The 15597-nt window shown below is 50.8% G+C and overlaps 1 protein-coding gene across 1 annotated transcript; it reads left to right on the plus strand.

Moving 5' to 3' along the window:
* The first annotated feature begins 3561 nt into the window (after positions 1-3561).
* LOC122379663 (protein dissatisfaction-like) lies at positions 3562-10301 on the plus strand. The gene is made up of 6 exons (XM_043362047.1): positions 3562-3832; positions 4192-4353; positions 7908-8092; positions 8403-8591; positions 8829-9060; positions 9351-10301. The coding sequence occupies exons 1-6, from the start codon at positions 3562-3564 to the stop codon at positions 9599-9601; spliced, it is 1290 nt and encodes a 429-aa protein (XP_043217982.1). The 3' UTR covers positions 9602-10301.
* The last annotated feature ends 5296 nt before the right edge of the window (positions 10302-15597 follow it).

Below are 15597 nucleotides of genomic sequence, written 5' to 3' on the forward strand. Positions count from 1 at the left end.
CTTCTGTCGTCTTTAGGAAAGAAGCAGGACGTGCTTCTTGCCATCCTAATGCCTTTCATCATCTCCCCTTGAAGAGGATGGCCTGTGCTGCCTTGTGTGTCATGAAGACCATTGGGCGCTATCCTGCATGTCTCACGCGTTACGTGTCACATCTCCCCTCCCCTCCCCTCCCCTCCCCTGTCGCTGACTTGTTCAGAGCGGTGTGGTGACGGCGCTGTCGAGACGGCGCGGCGCCGGCGGCGGCGGCGGCGGCGGCGCGCGCAGGCCCTCCGCCACTGGTCGGCCGGCCGGCGGGATTTCACACCTGCCCCATTCCCACCGGGCCGGCGGCGGCGGCCACTGACAAAATGGCCGCCCTATAAAGCGCGCCGACCGGCACGCGGCCGGGCCTAGTGGCGGCGCGACGGCGGCCGTCTGAACACTAGCAGCGGCCATGGACACGGAGGCGGACAGAAGGTACCGCCGGGGCGCCGCCACCGGTGAGTGAGCGCAGTCCATACCAATCCGTCCATACATACACATACCGGCTGTCGTACTCGTAGGTATTCACCCCTACCGATCCAACTATACCTATGTTATTAGACACAGAGGCGAACGGAAGAAGGTACCGTCGCGCCGGGGCGCCGCCACCGGACTGAGTGCTCGCAGCTCGCAGCTCATACCGGCCCATACCGACATGCTCACACTGACCCGTCATACTCACCATACCGGTCGGCTCCTTCTTACACACACTGAACCCTATGGACACAGAGTCGGACAGAAGACACCGCTGAGATGCCGCCGCCTTGCCGGTGACTGAGCGTACCGAACTGACCTGACACAGCGTGACCGCCATCGGTGAGTGACATTACCGAACTGACCTGAACACGGTGTGACTGCCGCTGCCGACAACTGAATTTGAATTTTTGTAGCAAGCATGTAGAGCTAGACATAAGCAACTCATATTGTGTTACATAAGATAAAAACGTCTGTTTCTACAAGATGTAGTCAGCGCTCCCGGATCAACCTTCCCATAACTACGCATTGCAACTTTTAGGTGCAGACGTTTCGCTTGCACTTGAAAGACACAATATTTGCAAATGAACGCCTGTATGCACAACGTATGAGTCTATATGACTGATCTGGGGAGAGTTCCATATTTATTTATGAGCTTATAAGATTGATGCTCACACATTTCTAGCTCAATTTATCGCTTCTAGTTTGTGATTTTAGGTAGATCTAAAAAATGACTGCAAATAGGAAATGCTACACCTGGCCCATTTGCAAATCATCCTTTTTGCGTGATCATTTTAAGATCACCAAACTTCTGCGACGACTCATTCTTCGTCTAACGATACCTCGCTATATATTACGATAACTTGTTTCATAACTCGGCTGATTTGGTTTGAGTTATACTACAGCATATAACACACTCGTCAGGCACTGAACCACGCATTCTGCGTGGCTTACCGACAGTAAAACCTTACACTTTTCATCGAATTCGGCGTTCTCGGATAATTTTCAATCATCGGTAATGTCGCAAATGCATGAATGCATGCAGTTTGCACCGGTTATGCATTGCCTATAGTTATGCATTATAACTTATATGTCATGAATAATTGCTTCCATCTTCCATCTTCATTCTTTAATTTATCACGGTTTGCGTGCTGTATAGGACAAGGAGACTGTTTCGCCTGTTATATCGCCGGTTGTGCCCTAGCAGTAACATCAGACACGTCTCAACCCTTATGTTGGACATTTTTGATGTTCCCGTCTGTATATCGTACCTACTTGTTTTACTTGCATACCCTTTCATCAGTTTGCATGTGGATACATCGGACTGCTCTTTTAGAATCGGACATATTTATCGCATGTATCGGTCTCGTGCTCCCGTAATATCATGTGCGTCTGGCTTACTAAACCGGTCATACCTACATCGCGCACGTCCCGTGTGTTAAATCGGTCGTGGTTCGCCTGACTTCGATCATAGCTGAAGAGTTATGTTAGTTATTTTCACTTTTTGTACGGGTCATATTTTCTCCTGTCGCCTGCAAGTCTCACCTCTCATATCAGCATGTCTCACCGCTGATATCGGCATTCCTCACCGCTCATATCAGCATGTCTCATCGCTCAGATCGGCATGTCTCACCGCTCATATCAGCACTTCTCAGCGCTCAGATCGGCAAGTCTCAGCGCTCTATCGGCATTCGGCATATCTCACCGCTCATACCGGTATGCATTACCGCTCATATCGGAATGTCTCAACGCTGATATCGGTGTGTCGCACCGCCCTATATCGGCCTGTCTCAACGCTTTACGCGGATACAGTTAGGTATGTCTCACCCCTCTATCGTCATGTCTCACCCCTAATGAATACATTCAGAGGTGCAAAGACGACGGTTGTATTCACTTTGAGCAGCAGCTATTTTGTTCATAATCCGCACTGATAAGGCTACTTTCTATCTGATCATGAGCCCCAAAGCTGCGAGTTCATATCTCAAATACTCACACCTTTTACTAGGCACTTGCATAACTGCATACTCTGTAGACTGACAAAGTGAACAAATACTTATAGTTATCGTAAAAAGTCTGGTTCCCGTTGAGCTTCATGCATTCTCTTATAACAATGATTCATTTTATATATGTAAATGTTGCGACTTGCGTAAACGTAAGAGGTGGTGGTGCATGTAAGTAAAGTATCGTAGTGTAAGTAAAGTAGTGTTTTTGGAGGACCATTATTGATATCAAAAATAAGTATTTGTAAATGATCATGATCTTTCCTCCTTCAAAAAGTATGCTAAGCTAAAATTTGATGTAAACGTTTTCAAATATATCATCAAAAGTCCTTATCAGTGAAATGTTCAAGAGCATAGGCGGCGGAACTAGGGGGCACCGGGGCACCTGCCCCCCTTTGTTTTTGGCATTTTAACATTAGCCCTATGGACGATGCATGGAAAGAATGGGACCAAAATTGGGCAGTGCCCCCTCCCTTAATTGAAGGTGTTCCGCCGCTATCGACAATCCTTTTCGACAGTACATAATCGCTAATCGACAGTACCTTTTGAAATACCTTACAGGTAACAGAGGCACCGAAAGTACCCGAAAGAAGTCTCACCGAAAACCTCGTACGCAATTCAGAGCCTCTCATACAGAACAGCTTCTTAAACTCGTACGTCTTTCCGAAGAGTATCGCACCTTGCACCCCCATTATGTTATGTTTACAAGTAGGCTGCACCTCGCAGTGTGACAGCAATGCAGAGTAAAAATAGCTACTGTAAGTGTTTTAGCTCGCGCTTGATGCCGTGGAGCTTAGCTTCGAAACCATTTGGGTTCCATTCCCAATGCCACTTTTGCCAGTCAGATCAATTCGCCGATCGCGCGGCTCAGCGCCGAAGATAAAATCGTAAGAGGCTTTCTGGCACCGATTCCACGACGGCCAACTAAGTCAAACGTATGATACATGACTTCGCTTTTAGGCGATAAACAAGTCCGCAAATCAATACACACTTATATCAATGGATGCAATAGAATTTGGGTGAAGACAACAGACAGAAGACATTTACAAATGCACAATATTCAGACATGAGCTCCTGCGAATTCATTTTAGAAACAAAAGCGATATCACTGGAGATCCCTTTCCTTCCTAGCGTAGGAGTGATTTCTAATCGAACATTCCTGCATTGTAAGAATGCTACCCAGAAATGCTCCATATGTAGTCATAAACTCTGTTATTTTGTTGGGTCAGCTTCACTGTTTGTTTTATTTGCAGCTGGGGACCGCCTTCTGGACATACCTTGTAACGTTTGTGGCGACAGAAGCTCCGGGAAACATTACGGCATCTACTCCTGTGATGGTGAGTAGATACCTACCATCTCCTGTCACGAAGGGTGCGAGAAGTCTGTAAAGGATGCACATGTCAACTTTATGGATGTGTTTTACTACAAAGACCTCGTCATGAAGGCATCGTTTTTAAGCCACTGTCATGTTACTCGCAAAATGCTGCATTTTGTCTGTTGTCAACCCAATGATACTAAAACCTTCCAAACAACACCTCAGTTATTCATTTATTCATCCGAAAAAAAGCTTCTTGCTGTAAATAGTCAACGGCTGGCTCAAAGTACCGACCTCAAAAAACGTTTCTGACAATTTTCAAGAAGCGGGGCTAAATTGCAAACTCAGTGTTTTTTTTTGTAACGATATACGTTGTTTCAGGATGTTCGGGATTTTTCAAACGAAGCATACACCGGAATCGTGTTTACACGTGCAAGGCACAAGGCGATCAGAAGGGCAGGTGTCCCATCGACAAGACACACCGAAACCAGTGTCGGGCGTGTCGGCTGAAGAAATGCTTCGAGGCATCGATGAACAAAGACGGTACGTGCTTACCGCACCTCAAGGTGATTAAAAAAAAAATGCCTATGCATGTTGGCTGCTGATGCCTTGACTGATCTGGGGTATTCGGGGCATACCTATATATGTCTTCCCTTCCTGCAGCTTCCGAAATTGATGAAAATGTGCCGTTTTTTGCCGAAAGATTAGTAAAAAAGGTGAACAGCTTTCAAGGAGACTTTTTTAATTCCGATTGGTTAAGAATTCGAAGTTCGCAGAGCTATTTTTTAATATCAGTGAACTTTTTGGGATATATGCCCCCTCCGCAGCGTCCAAGGGCCATGGCCGCCCTATCCCACTTCTGGGCCGGCCTATGACGAATTCCTTTTGCCACACTTACATCTAACGAAACTGCCATGTGCTATACACCTTACATCACAATACACCTGCCCATCCCATCAAGATTAAAAACCATTTAACAGTTAGGAATTAGGATAGTCGAAGGGTATAAATTTTAAGAGTCGGTGCCAAGAAAACTAGCTCTTCGTTAAGTAGTGAAATAATCCTTCTGACAGTCATACTTGATCAGCAAGCGTTTATCGCTAGGTGTAGGTATGATGCCATAGACACACTACAACGAATCACTGCAATTAGACTGTATTGCGCACACAAATTGTTCAGTTGCTCTTTTCCAAGTTAATATCGCTTAAAAAGTCGCAATCAAAATAATTTTGGTAGATCAGCAACAGAGATGATTTCCTCAACTTGTCCAACCACCAGCCCCCCCCCCCCCGTTCTCGGAGGTCCGAGGTCCGTGGAGAGACGGGCGCGCCGTCTCGCCTGATGCGGTGACGTGTAATTGTGGCGCGGTCGGCAGCCACAAACTGTGAGAGCCGCCCAGCTGGTGCGCCGCGCCTGTCGCCGCCCGGTCATAACCGAACCGTCGGCCGGCCGCTAACTCTGTGAAAAGACGCATGCAAACGACTCGGGGCCCGGTCAGCGCCGGTGATTTCACCACCTGTCGGAAATAAAACGCGCGCCCGACACGATTCGGGCCGTTCGGGGCGGGCGCAAGTGGCCAACTTTGATTGGCCGGACCCGGAGGTAACGGTCGCGGGCAGCGGGGCGCCGTCGAACGGCCGGTAGAATGGGCCGCCGCCATCAGAGCTGAGAGGAGACGGCGGCTGTCAGGTCCGCCGGCCGGGGGTCCGCCATAGGGAGCGGCCCGGCCATCGGGTGCGCTGTCAGCGGTAAACTGATCGGTCCGACAACAAGAGCCACTTAAAGCTAAAAACTTGTTTTGTGGAGTTGAAGGTGACTCGGCGTATTGCAGGGAAAGCGAGAGAAGGGGAGCTGTTAATGGTGGTCCTACGTGAACTTCATGATTACATGGCACAGCGCTCAGACTAATGGAATTATTTCCTTGAAGAGGCGACTGACAAGCGACAAACTTAGGAATGCATTGTTGAAAGCGCAGCAAGTGATTGTTCTAGACATAACTTACGGGGACGGAAGATGTTTTGCTACCCGGTAGGTGATCTCCACAGCCAAAACTTTTCATGAAGCTCTTTGGTTTCGAGGGCTCCTTTTTGTCCAGGTTTAATTTGCTATGTATTGTAGAGATATGCGAGGGTAGAAAAACGCACACTAAGACATAAAGGTCAAGATTCGATAAAAGGGAAGACAAAAGCCCATCTCAGCATTATAGAAAGGAGGCATTTTTTAAAAGTCGTTTCAGGAAAGACATTTTAGCATTTAGGTACTGAAACGTGTTTGAAACGGTTTTGTTTGTATTAGGCGACGAATCACACATGTTTGAGTTTTGCGTGTCACTGGATGTCTAAATGCTCTACACTGATAGAGGCAAACATTTGTTTTATCGCTTTTCATCTGTGACCTCAAACAAAAGTGGCTTAGTGCCCGCCACTGTAGTTCAGCTGGTAGACTGTAATTTGTGTGTTGTTACCGTTCACGCTATCATGCGAGGAAATTTTGTGCCATTTACACGCCAAACACACGATTTTGACCAAGAATGAACAACTTATGATCTCAGACTCTTATAGCCGTAGCCGAGACGGCAATATATAGCCTAAGCCAACTATAGCAATCTGCCGGTGAACGCAACGTGACCCAAGCTATCTCCATCCATCCACTGCTCTCGGCTGTCTGCCTTCCAAAGCCGTGATGGCCGGCGTTGTAGCCGGCGGGATCGGCTGGCGCTGCCTCGCTCGACCTCTGCTGCCCCGCTCGGCTGGACGGGTGGCGGCGACGTTTGGCCAGCGGCTGGCCTCTGCTCCCTTCGGTGATGGCTCCAGACCGCCGTTCCCACGACTTACTTGTGTGTATCCGGCTGACAGGGACAACCCCATTTATCTCTCTCCATCACAGCAAGATAAACTGGACGCCAGGGTGGGCTGGCCGCTGTCAGCCCGGCCGCGGCCCCGAGCCGCCGCTGCCGGACATCGCGACCGGTGTCGCCGCTCGGCGGCCCCAGTTTTCCGCCGGCTGGCCCCATCTCACGCCGTGGATAGAGCCGGATCGAGGTGCCTCGGCCGACCGGCTCTGCGGAGAGCTCTCTCACCAGTCAATCAGTCTGCGACGTAATAACCATTTTGGCGCGGACTAAAGTACTTATTGACATGACGGTGATATATGGTGTGGGAAAGTGTCAGGCGGCCGGCCGGGGATCGCTGACGCCGGAGAGGGGTGCCACGGGCCGGGATTAGTGCCCGCCCGGGGAGCTCATTTGTAAGGCGCTGCGCTCCGGTCCGTTTACGCGGCTGGGGCCGTGTGTGCAGCTAATGTGTCGGCCGCCAGAGGAGGCGCGCGGCTCACACCCTTCCCGGCCGCGCGGCCGCGACGAATCGATGCCACGCCGACTGCCGCGGACTCGCCCCGTCCAGCTCCGCGGCTTTTGATGACGGGGGCACGGCTTAATGCGCTGATCTGCTGACGATCAAGAGGGGCCACTTGAAATGATGAACTGAATAACAGGGGTGAATTGCAGCTGGGTAGAGTCGTGAACAATGGGTGGCAAATTATGAGATTACGGAAGTAACGGAGCACGTTTTGTATCTGCCTCGTAACTAAAATAACACCTTTTGTATTGCTTATTTCATGCACCTTCTTATGAAATATCCAGTGACGTTTATGTTAATTCAGGAGTTTTTTTTTATTTATTGCCATGGATCCATGAATTAGCAATGTTGCGGCATTCGTGCTCATTTACGTACCTAATTCGTGAGTCTTCTTGTGAGGCATAAGAACACATAATTTCACGATCTAATTAGCTCCTATGAATAGTGATAAGTGACGACTAAGTACCGGTATGGAGAAAGGCACCACAGTCCACAGGGATTTCATTTCACTCATTCATTTAATCAGATAACGGCTAAGTTAGTAAATTTATGCGGTGGGTCTGGGTGACTCCAGCAGACTGGTGTGGGCGGAGCCACTCTCCGACTGACTCCTCCCACCACTCAGGTCAGTCCACGTCTGCACCAATAACAGCTGCGCTGACCGTTCATCGGCACTCAGATCACACCCCCTTCATTAAAAATTAAACACAAGTCAAACAGCTTCACCCCTCCCTCCCACAGCCGTTCAGCACGAGCGTGGTCCGCGCAAGAACAAGAACAAGGACCTGCTGGAGGCGGAGCAGTCCAAGGTGCCCGTGTTCCTGGGCAGAGGCGGCGACTTCCTGGCGCCCAGCTCGGCGTTCGGAGCCGGCCACCCGGTGGCGGCTGGTGTGCTCACCCACCTCCGGACACCGGGCCCGCTCCAGGTATGAGTCGTCTGAGCCCAGATCCAGCCTGCCCATGCCGGCCTCAAATTATTGGTAGAATGCATATGCGCTATATATAGACGTCACCAAGAGAAACGGTTGACATTGCCATTTGACTGACGGTTATACCTATAATCTGCGGCACTTTCCGCTGGACTTCGAACCTCACCAGCATAAAACTGCTGCTAAATTCATGCACATCACCAGGTGGACGTTTACCTAGCTTTCGATTATATGACTGTCAATAGCTATCGCACGTAACAAATTACAAATTAATAAACTACCTTCCCCTGGCTCCATGCAACGACAGCCGCCAACGGAGCCGTTCGGCGTGCCGAAGCTGGTGGCTGACGAGCGTCCGCCGCTGCTGTACCCGACGCCGCTGGCGCTGACGCCCTCCTGGGACCTGTTCCACGAGACCACCGCGCGGCTGCTGTTCATGGTGGTGCGCTGGGTGCGCGGCCTGGCGCCCTACCAGACGCTGGCCGCGCGAGACCAGGTGCGTCACGGGGCGGTAACTGGTAGGTTAGGCGTTTGGGTGACCTACCAAGTGTGGAAGCTGTGAAGAATAAAGCGATAATTAAATATAAAAGTAGAGCTGGTTTCATTAAGGGAATTGTTATTTTACGTTACATGCATAAAAGGCGACTTTTTACTCTGTTCTCTCACTGCTTTTCTCTTCCCTCACCTCCCTTTTCTCGCTTTTTCACTTCTCATCGCTCTGTTTGTGCCTCAGATGCTGCTGCTGGAGGAGTCGTGGAAGGACCTGTTTCTGCTGCAGCTGGCCCAGTGGTACCTGCCGTTCGACCTGTCCTCCCTGCTCGACTCGGCGCACGCTCAGTCCCGGCTGGGGGTCGGCTCGAGCGGCGACGTGCGCACCATTCAGGACATCCTCTGCCGGTTCCGGCAGCTGGCGCCCGACATGACCGAGTGCGGCTGCCTGAGGGCCATCGTACTCTTCAAGCCAGGTCAGCGGAGCTGTATAGTGCATGGGACATTACCTTCAGAATGGTCTGAAGTCAGAGCTTTTATTGCACGTCAGATGGTCACATGGAAGCGTGCTTATTTGAGTGAATTGATGAGTTTGTCTGTCGCAGACATCGCTTATGGTTCTATCTTCTGACGCCCCTGTATCTCCACCTGTACTCGTAGAAACAATTCGCACGACCTCTCCCATCCCGTCTAACCTCCAGAGACTGACCTCTCTCCCTCTCCATATCTGCCCCTCTGTCTGACCTCTCTGACTCTGTTTCCGTAGAAACTGCGCGTCTGACGGACACCCGGCCGGTGGAGATGCTCCAGGACCAGGCGCAGTGCGTGCTCAGCGACTACCTCCGAGCACGCTTCCCGCGGCAGCCGACACGGTTCGGCCGACTGCTGCTGCTCATCCCGGCCCTGAGGTCGATCCCGGCCGCTGTGGTGGAGGCGCTGTTCTTCAAAGAGACCACGGGAGAGATCGGAGTAAGCCGACTCCTCTCCGACATGTACCGAATGGAGAATACCGAATGAAGGGAGATTGGGGATGGAAGGGAAAGGTCTTGTGTGAAAGACCTTTCTTTTTGTGAAGGACATGTCCTCTTATGAAAGACATGGACGAAGGTAATGGGATAGGGTGCAGTGAAGTGATCTCAGATATTTGTTGAATGATCTCAAATTGATCTCAAGCGTCTAGCTGTTAGGTCTGAGGTGATGAGGTGAATGTTTTGTGTTAAGAAAAACGATGAAATAGTGTGACGTCAAATGACCTGGACCGAGTCATAAAAAAATCTTTACTCGTGGCATACGGGAAAAAAGACAAAGGGATACGTTAAAATCTACGACATAATTCAACGTACATTTCTCATTAGCTTACAATCACAAATAGTGTTTTATCGTTGAATGCATACCGTTCCAACTTGTGCACTAGGCACGCTTTACAAAGTTGCCAGAAGCAATCAGGCATCCACCCGCGAACCCATTCCGTAAAATACCGGTTTCTGAGGTATGAGCTTGTAAAATGTTTGGTGCATGTAGTTACAGTCGCAGGCAAGAATGTGTCGTGGTTTAAATCGGCTTAAATGCTATTTTAGGGTTTACGTTGTTGTGACCCTTCGGAACCGCGGATTAGATTAGAAAGGCCGATGTGTACAGATACCTGATATTGCACCCCGAGGCGCAGTGTTGCAACTTGTTCGTGTCAAAACCGGTATAAATACAGTACCTTTTTCTTCTAAGTTGTTTGCAAAACTTCAAATTGATTCAGAGTCTCAACACTTAAAATTATATGAGAACGTATCACAGCAGTCATTGTTCCCCTTGCCGATAATTTGTTTGTTTTGTTTTGTTGGTTAGGCTCTTTCGGTCTTAAGCCACAAATCAGTTATCTTGGTCCTCGTAGTTCTTCCTTGGATAGTAAATAAGCAAAGTTTCGATGATTGGCGATTGCCGGATTGTCGACTTATCGGTGAATGAGTGGACGGATTGTCGAAGCGGGCAGCCGCGCAGAAAAAAAACTGTTGGCATTGTCCCTGGCTTATATAAGCTATACCTATGCATACCGTTCAACCTACTGAAGCTAACTGTTAACAATTAACGGCACGAATACTTCATCTGCGTGTATTTGACACTGTACTAACAGCTCTACCAAACACTGAGGCGCTATTTCTGCAGTGTCACCACACAGGCGAGGTGTGAGCTGTTAGTTCGATGGTCCCAAGGCAGAGGACAGCACCCACCAAGCACCGACCGAGCCGCGTTTTGTGCCGATCATAGAGGTGCTATGTGCTACATGTGACGCCCGGATATACGAACCGGTACGGAACCGGTATGTGATGCTTGAGCCTACATCTTACCAAAGGCCGGTTACCAATTTGAAATAGCTTTTACTGCTCCAGATAGATGTGATGTCAGATGCTAGCAATGTGACAGTGGGCCTAGCCTATATAGTCACACTCACATCGTAATTCCTGCCTCTACCGTTTCGTTACCGTGAAGCTGTAGGTGCCCCAGGCTCTTATTGGTCTTAGGTCTTATTGGTCTCTTATTGGTCTTAGGTGTGTCTGATCCAGCTGCCATAAGATAAGACGCGCAAGCCTATGTTAGACTTAAATATAGCAGCTAGACAAGGTCATTGTCACTAACCAATCGAGCACAATCATATCGAGCTCGAGACAGGCCGGCGCCGCCTCCCAGCTGAGACCCACGCAGCTGAGGCCGTGCGCCAGCATCTCTGCCAGCAGCGCCGGCGGAGAGTTGGCCAACGGACAGAAGGCGTGGAAGTGCGGCGAGTGCCAGTGGGTCATGCCCGGCTGGATGACCCGCTCCATGTCTGCCAGCACGTCTGTCCAGCGGTCGGCCGTAGGTGGCGCCTCGGAGGGCACCAGCTGCCCTCTGCCTCTGTGCACAGAGGGCAGCGCTGGCCAGTCACGGCTCCCGCACCACGGCACCTGCACCCCTTGGAAGCGTAGGATGTATGTAATCGTAGTCGATCACCTCGTGAGCGTCTGAACGGACCCGTATGCTTTGTTTCACCAAAATAGCGTGTTTCATCTTTCGGACACATTGTAAAACATATGTAATTGGGTACACTGTGTTTCCACACACCTGATGCTTCCCACACGCCACACGCCTGTGAAGAAGGCGCCTGCATGCTTCTTTTAGGTCGGCAAAAGTTAGGACACCGTGTTCAAACCTACACTCGATCGGTGTACTCGTATATATACCTACGTATTTAATATATCTACGTTGATAAGTATATCTTTGCCGATTGCCAGGAAGGAAAAGACTTGACGCTACTTCTTCCTCCTATCGAAGTTTTAACTCAGTCTACGAGACAGAGACATTTTGATAACTTTTAGACGTTATCCTCTAACCGTCTGTTAGCGCAAGTGCTGGGAAAGAACATAGCGAATGCTCGGGCTCACAATGCCTGGCTCCCGGGCACTTAACTGTCACCACAGAAAAACGTTTGTCACATATGATTCAAAGCTGGTTCAAACAGCCACACACCGCTCGCGTTCGAGTCCCGAGTGCTTGATCTAATTGCACAAGGTCAATTAACAAATCTTCACCGTAAAAATTGCATGTTTTCGTATAACACATTTTACTTTTATCAAGTTTTGTTTTGTGTCAGCCTCCTCTTAACCAGTCCACACTCTTGTGCTCTTTTCCCTTAAACCCGACCTCAGCACCTGCCGTTTTAGTTATATGGCCTGCCCTTGGCGACCTTCCCGGCCGTGGCCAGGTCACATGTCCGCCGGCGTGGTCCGTCGGCGGCTTCTCGCGGCGCGGTCGCCCACCACATCTATCGAGCCAGTGCCCTCTGCCGCGCGCGTCTGGGCTCGTCTCTGACGTCAACAGCTTGGCCGTGGTCCAGTCGGGCCGGGGGCAGGTCCGCCCTGCCTCCGAACGTGGCAGCTCAGTACACGAGCTTGTAGCAGCTGCGGCAGCCAAACTCTGGTGCCGGCGGCAGCTAGGACGGTGATTCTGTTGTCCCAGAGTCGGCGAGTGCTCCTGACCCGCTCTGAGTGAACCTGACCTTTTGTGTCGAGAGTCTTTGGTGACCTATCGGTCAAGCCGTCACCAGCTGTGCTGGTGTGTGGCCTGTGGGTCACGGTCTCCACTAGCTGGTGACCTCCGCCGCCGTTTGGTGAAACTACAGGACAGAGCATTACCCCCGCCGTGCTGAGGTAGTGCGTGAGGCCGGTGCTAGCGACTGGTGACTGGACGGTGCAAGTGGTCAGCTCCTGTCGCTTTATAAGCAGCGACAATGCTGGTGTGCCTTCCACGCTCCTGCGTGCCGGGCGCGGACTGCGAGTTCGGCCGCGAGCTCAAGGGAGGAAGCCGCAACCGGAAGATGCGCAGGGGAAGTCTGCTGGCTCTGGTGGCTCGAGCGGTCGCCGCCGAGCTCGAGGCGGCGCCCACACACGAACCAGTGGCCACAGCCTACCACCTCTTCAACGAGGTCAGTATCTGGCAACCATTGGCCAGTGGCTACAGCTAGCCTTCCGCTTTTGCCTGTCCCATAGCTCAGTTGGTAGAGCATTGGACTCCCGGTAGTGAGAGCCCGGGTTCGAGACGCTCCGGCGCTCGATATTTGAGACTCCTGACGGGGATGGTCTGCGGTTGGTGGGAGCAGCCGCAGCCAGTTGAAGTCAGTTGAGTGGGGCAGGCCGTGTCCGGCTTTGAAGGGCACGTTAAACTTTGGCATATAAATTCTCCCGATACCCGGAATTGCGCGATCGGACGGTAGGGGTCGGGGTCTACACAACAAGCTCTGCTTAGCGTGGGCTCCGGCTCTGTCAATCCGTCCATTCAAACATTCGAGCTAAATTTATAAAAAAAAAAAACTAGGCCAGCATCCAGTGGCCACCGGAATAGCTGCCTGCAGGCAGCTATTGCAGGCAGCTGCAGGCAGCAATATTGGCGCAGTTAGCCAGACGAGGCACTTGACTCCCTATCTATGAAATATCACCCGTGCAACTGTTGGAGTGTGGAAACGACGGATCTGAAGTCATGGTTTAGCGTCAACTATTACCTACCTAAGTAGGTATGTGCTCTGCAATTTCTCGGCGATAGGACGCAGCAGTAGCAGTAGTAAACTTTGCTTTGCATCTGCTAAGCCATTTCAGTCTGCCTGCCGTCCATATTATGGTAATGAGATAGGGGAACAGAGGGAGAAATTCGGGCTGAGCCGACCACCAACGGTGTCAATGGTTGAGATAGAATACAGAACGTCGATACCGTTCTATTCTATTCCGGTCAATCCTGATCCGGATAGAGAGTTTATCACATTGAACGACCGTACCTACCTAAGGGGAGATCAACATTGCAGTGTGTATAGGCATGACTGGTGCAGTGTGTGGCGTGTTACAAGTCCAAGGCTCCTTACATCACTCGGCCTGCGGGCGGCCCGCACGCGCAACGGCCAACGCACGCGTCGGCTGGCTCACAGTCGACGGGACATGAATGGACGTCGCACAAAGCCAGAGCATTGAAAGAAAATGCCGCAAACATAAGCTCAACAGGGCTGAAAAAAGTGTTTCGGTGGTTGTCGTCCGAAGGAACACGGGCTTATTTGGTTGTCGACTAAAGATGTCTAAGCCGCGGCCCGCTGAGGGTCCTTGATTTCCACGCCCTGCTGGGGGGAGGAGGTCCAACACCCCGCTCTTTTAACTCTGATCCTGGGACAAGTAGTGACAAGCAGTAAACGGCATTCGAAAGAACGTCCAAAATAAGGACGAAAATATGTCATTCATTTTTTAGGTCAAGTCAAAGGTCAGGTCACCAGAGTCCAGATGCCATTAAATGAAAAATATTGCCTATTTCAACTTTTTTTTTCGAAACACCGGCACACAACTCGGGAATCAATTAGGTATAGAGCTACGGCGCCGCGGAAAAGATTTTATAGCTCTTTTGACCCTTTCCGTGACCCTTTCACGGTGCCCCTGGTCGACTTCCACTCACCTTTGAACAAAACGTGCTCAAGTTAGCACATGCACTTTGGTCGTGCAGACGCCACGGACCCTGCGTGCGAATACATTCTTATTCCTCTCCTTGAAAGCGCAGGGCTCTCAGCTGTGAGGCTCAAATGTCCGACGATCCTTATTCCTCGACCTCGGAAGTCCCGAGACACCGTATCCTCGTGGGCATGACATGGCGTGCCCTCCCCGCATCAAAATATTATCGGCACTGACGCGGTCCCACTGTGGCCCTACCCTCAGGCGCCGCCGGGGGTGCGTATGACGTCACAAAAGGAGCCCCGGCGGATTGGAGGGGACGCTAACTGACCGCCCGCCGGGGGGCGGCGCTGAAGGGTGCGGGCAGGGGCCGGCCGAGTCCTGGAAGGTACTAGATTTGCCAGACACGTGTTGCCAGCGGACAACCACGGCGACCACTTGGTATGTCATTGGTCGCCTTTATAAGGGTCGCCGGTCGGCCGTCCGAACGATGGTCGAACGACGCAGTATATACTGAATAGCTACGGGGATTTGGAATATGTCTGTAGCTACCAGGAAATTTTCCACTGAGATGCCGCCGCGTAGGGTGATAACGGACTCGAGAACTGCGAGTCGATTTGATGGGGGAGGGGCAGAGAATGGTTTGCGTGGACAGAGGCGATGGGGTTGGGTGTGCAGAGACGAATGGATTGCGCGCTTCAAACCGCACTAGGCGGGAGGTCTGAATCAGTTCAGGCGCTGCGCGTGGTCGCCATAAGATCGTCTTCTCGGTTGTCGTCGACAGACGACAACGACAAAACGATACAATTTTTCACCCCTGAAGCTCAATCCAGTCATCAGTAGTTACATATATGGCAAACCAAAGCTTTTTTGGGTAGATCCCCTCCACAGTCCACACTCATGATGTGAGAGCTTATTTTCATTCCACTCTCATTTTCCACATTCATAACGGGCGGTTGCAAGATTACTTTGGCGGTTGAAGAAGCGAAAAAAAACTCTCCCTAAGGCTGAAGTTTTTATATGGCAGCGTAATATGGCAGCTGATAGGAAACTCAGCGCTATAAAGAC

Source organism: Amphibalanus amphitrite, unplaced genomic scaffold, assembly GCF_019059575.1.
Source record: "Amphibalanus amphitrite isolate SeventyFive unplaced genomic scaffold, NRLGWU_Aamphi_draft 000009F_arrow, whole genome shotgun sequence".
NCBI lineage: Eukaryota > Metazoa > Arthropoda > Thecostraca > Balanomorpha > Balanidae > Amphibalanus > Amphibalanus amphitrite.

Bases quoted from the DNA above. Each gene is read 5' to 3' on its own strand.
- LOC122379663 (XM_043362047.1), top strand. From the start codon at position 3,562: ATGAGCTCCTGCGAATTCATTTTAGAAACAAAAGCGATATCACTGGAG. The intron at 4,354-7,907 runs GTACGTGCTTAC...TCCCTCCCACAG, and splicing joins GGCATCGATGAACAAAGACG to CCGTTCAGCACGAGCGTGGT. The intron at 8,592-8,828 runs GTGCGTCACGGG...TTTGTGCCTCAG, and splicing joins CGCTGGCCGCGCGAGACCAG to ATGCTGCTGCTGGAGGAGTC.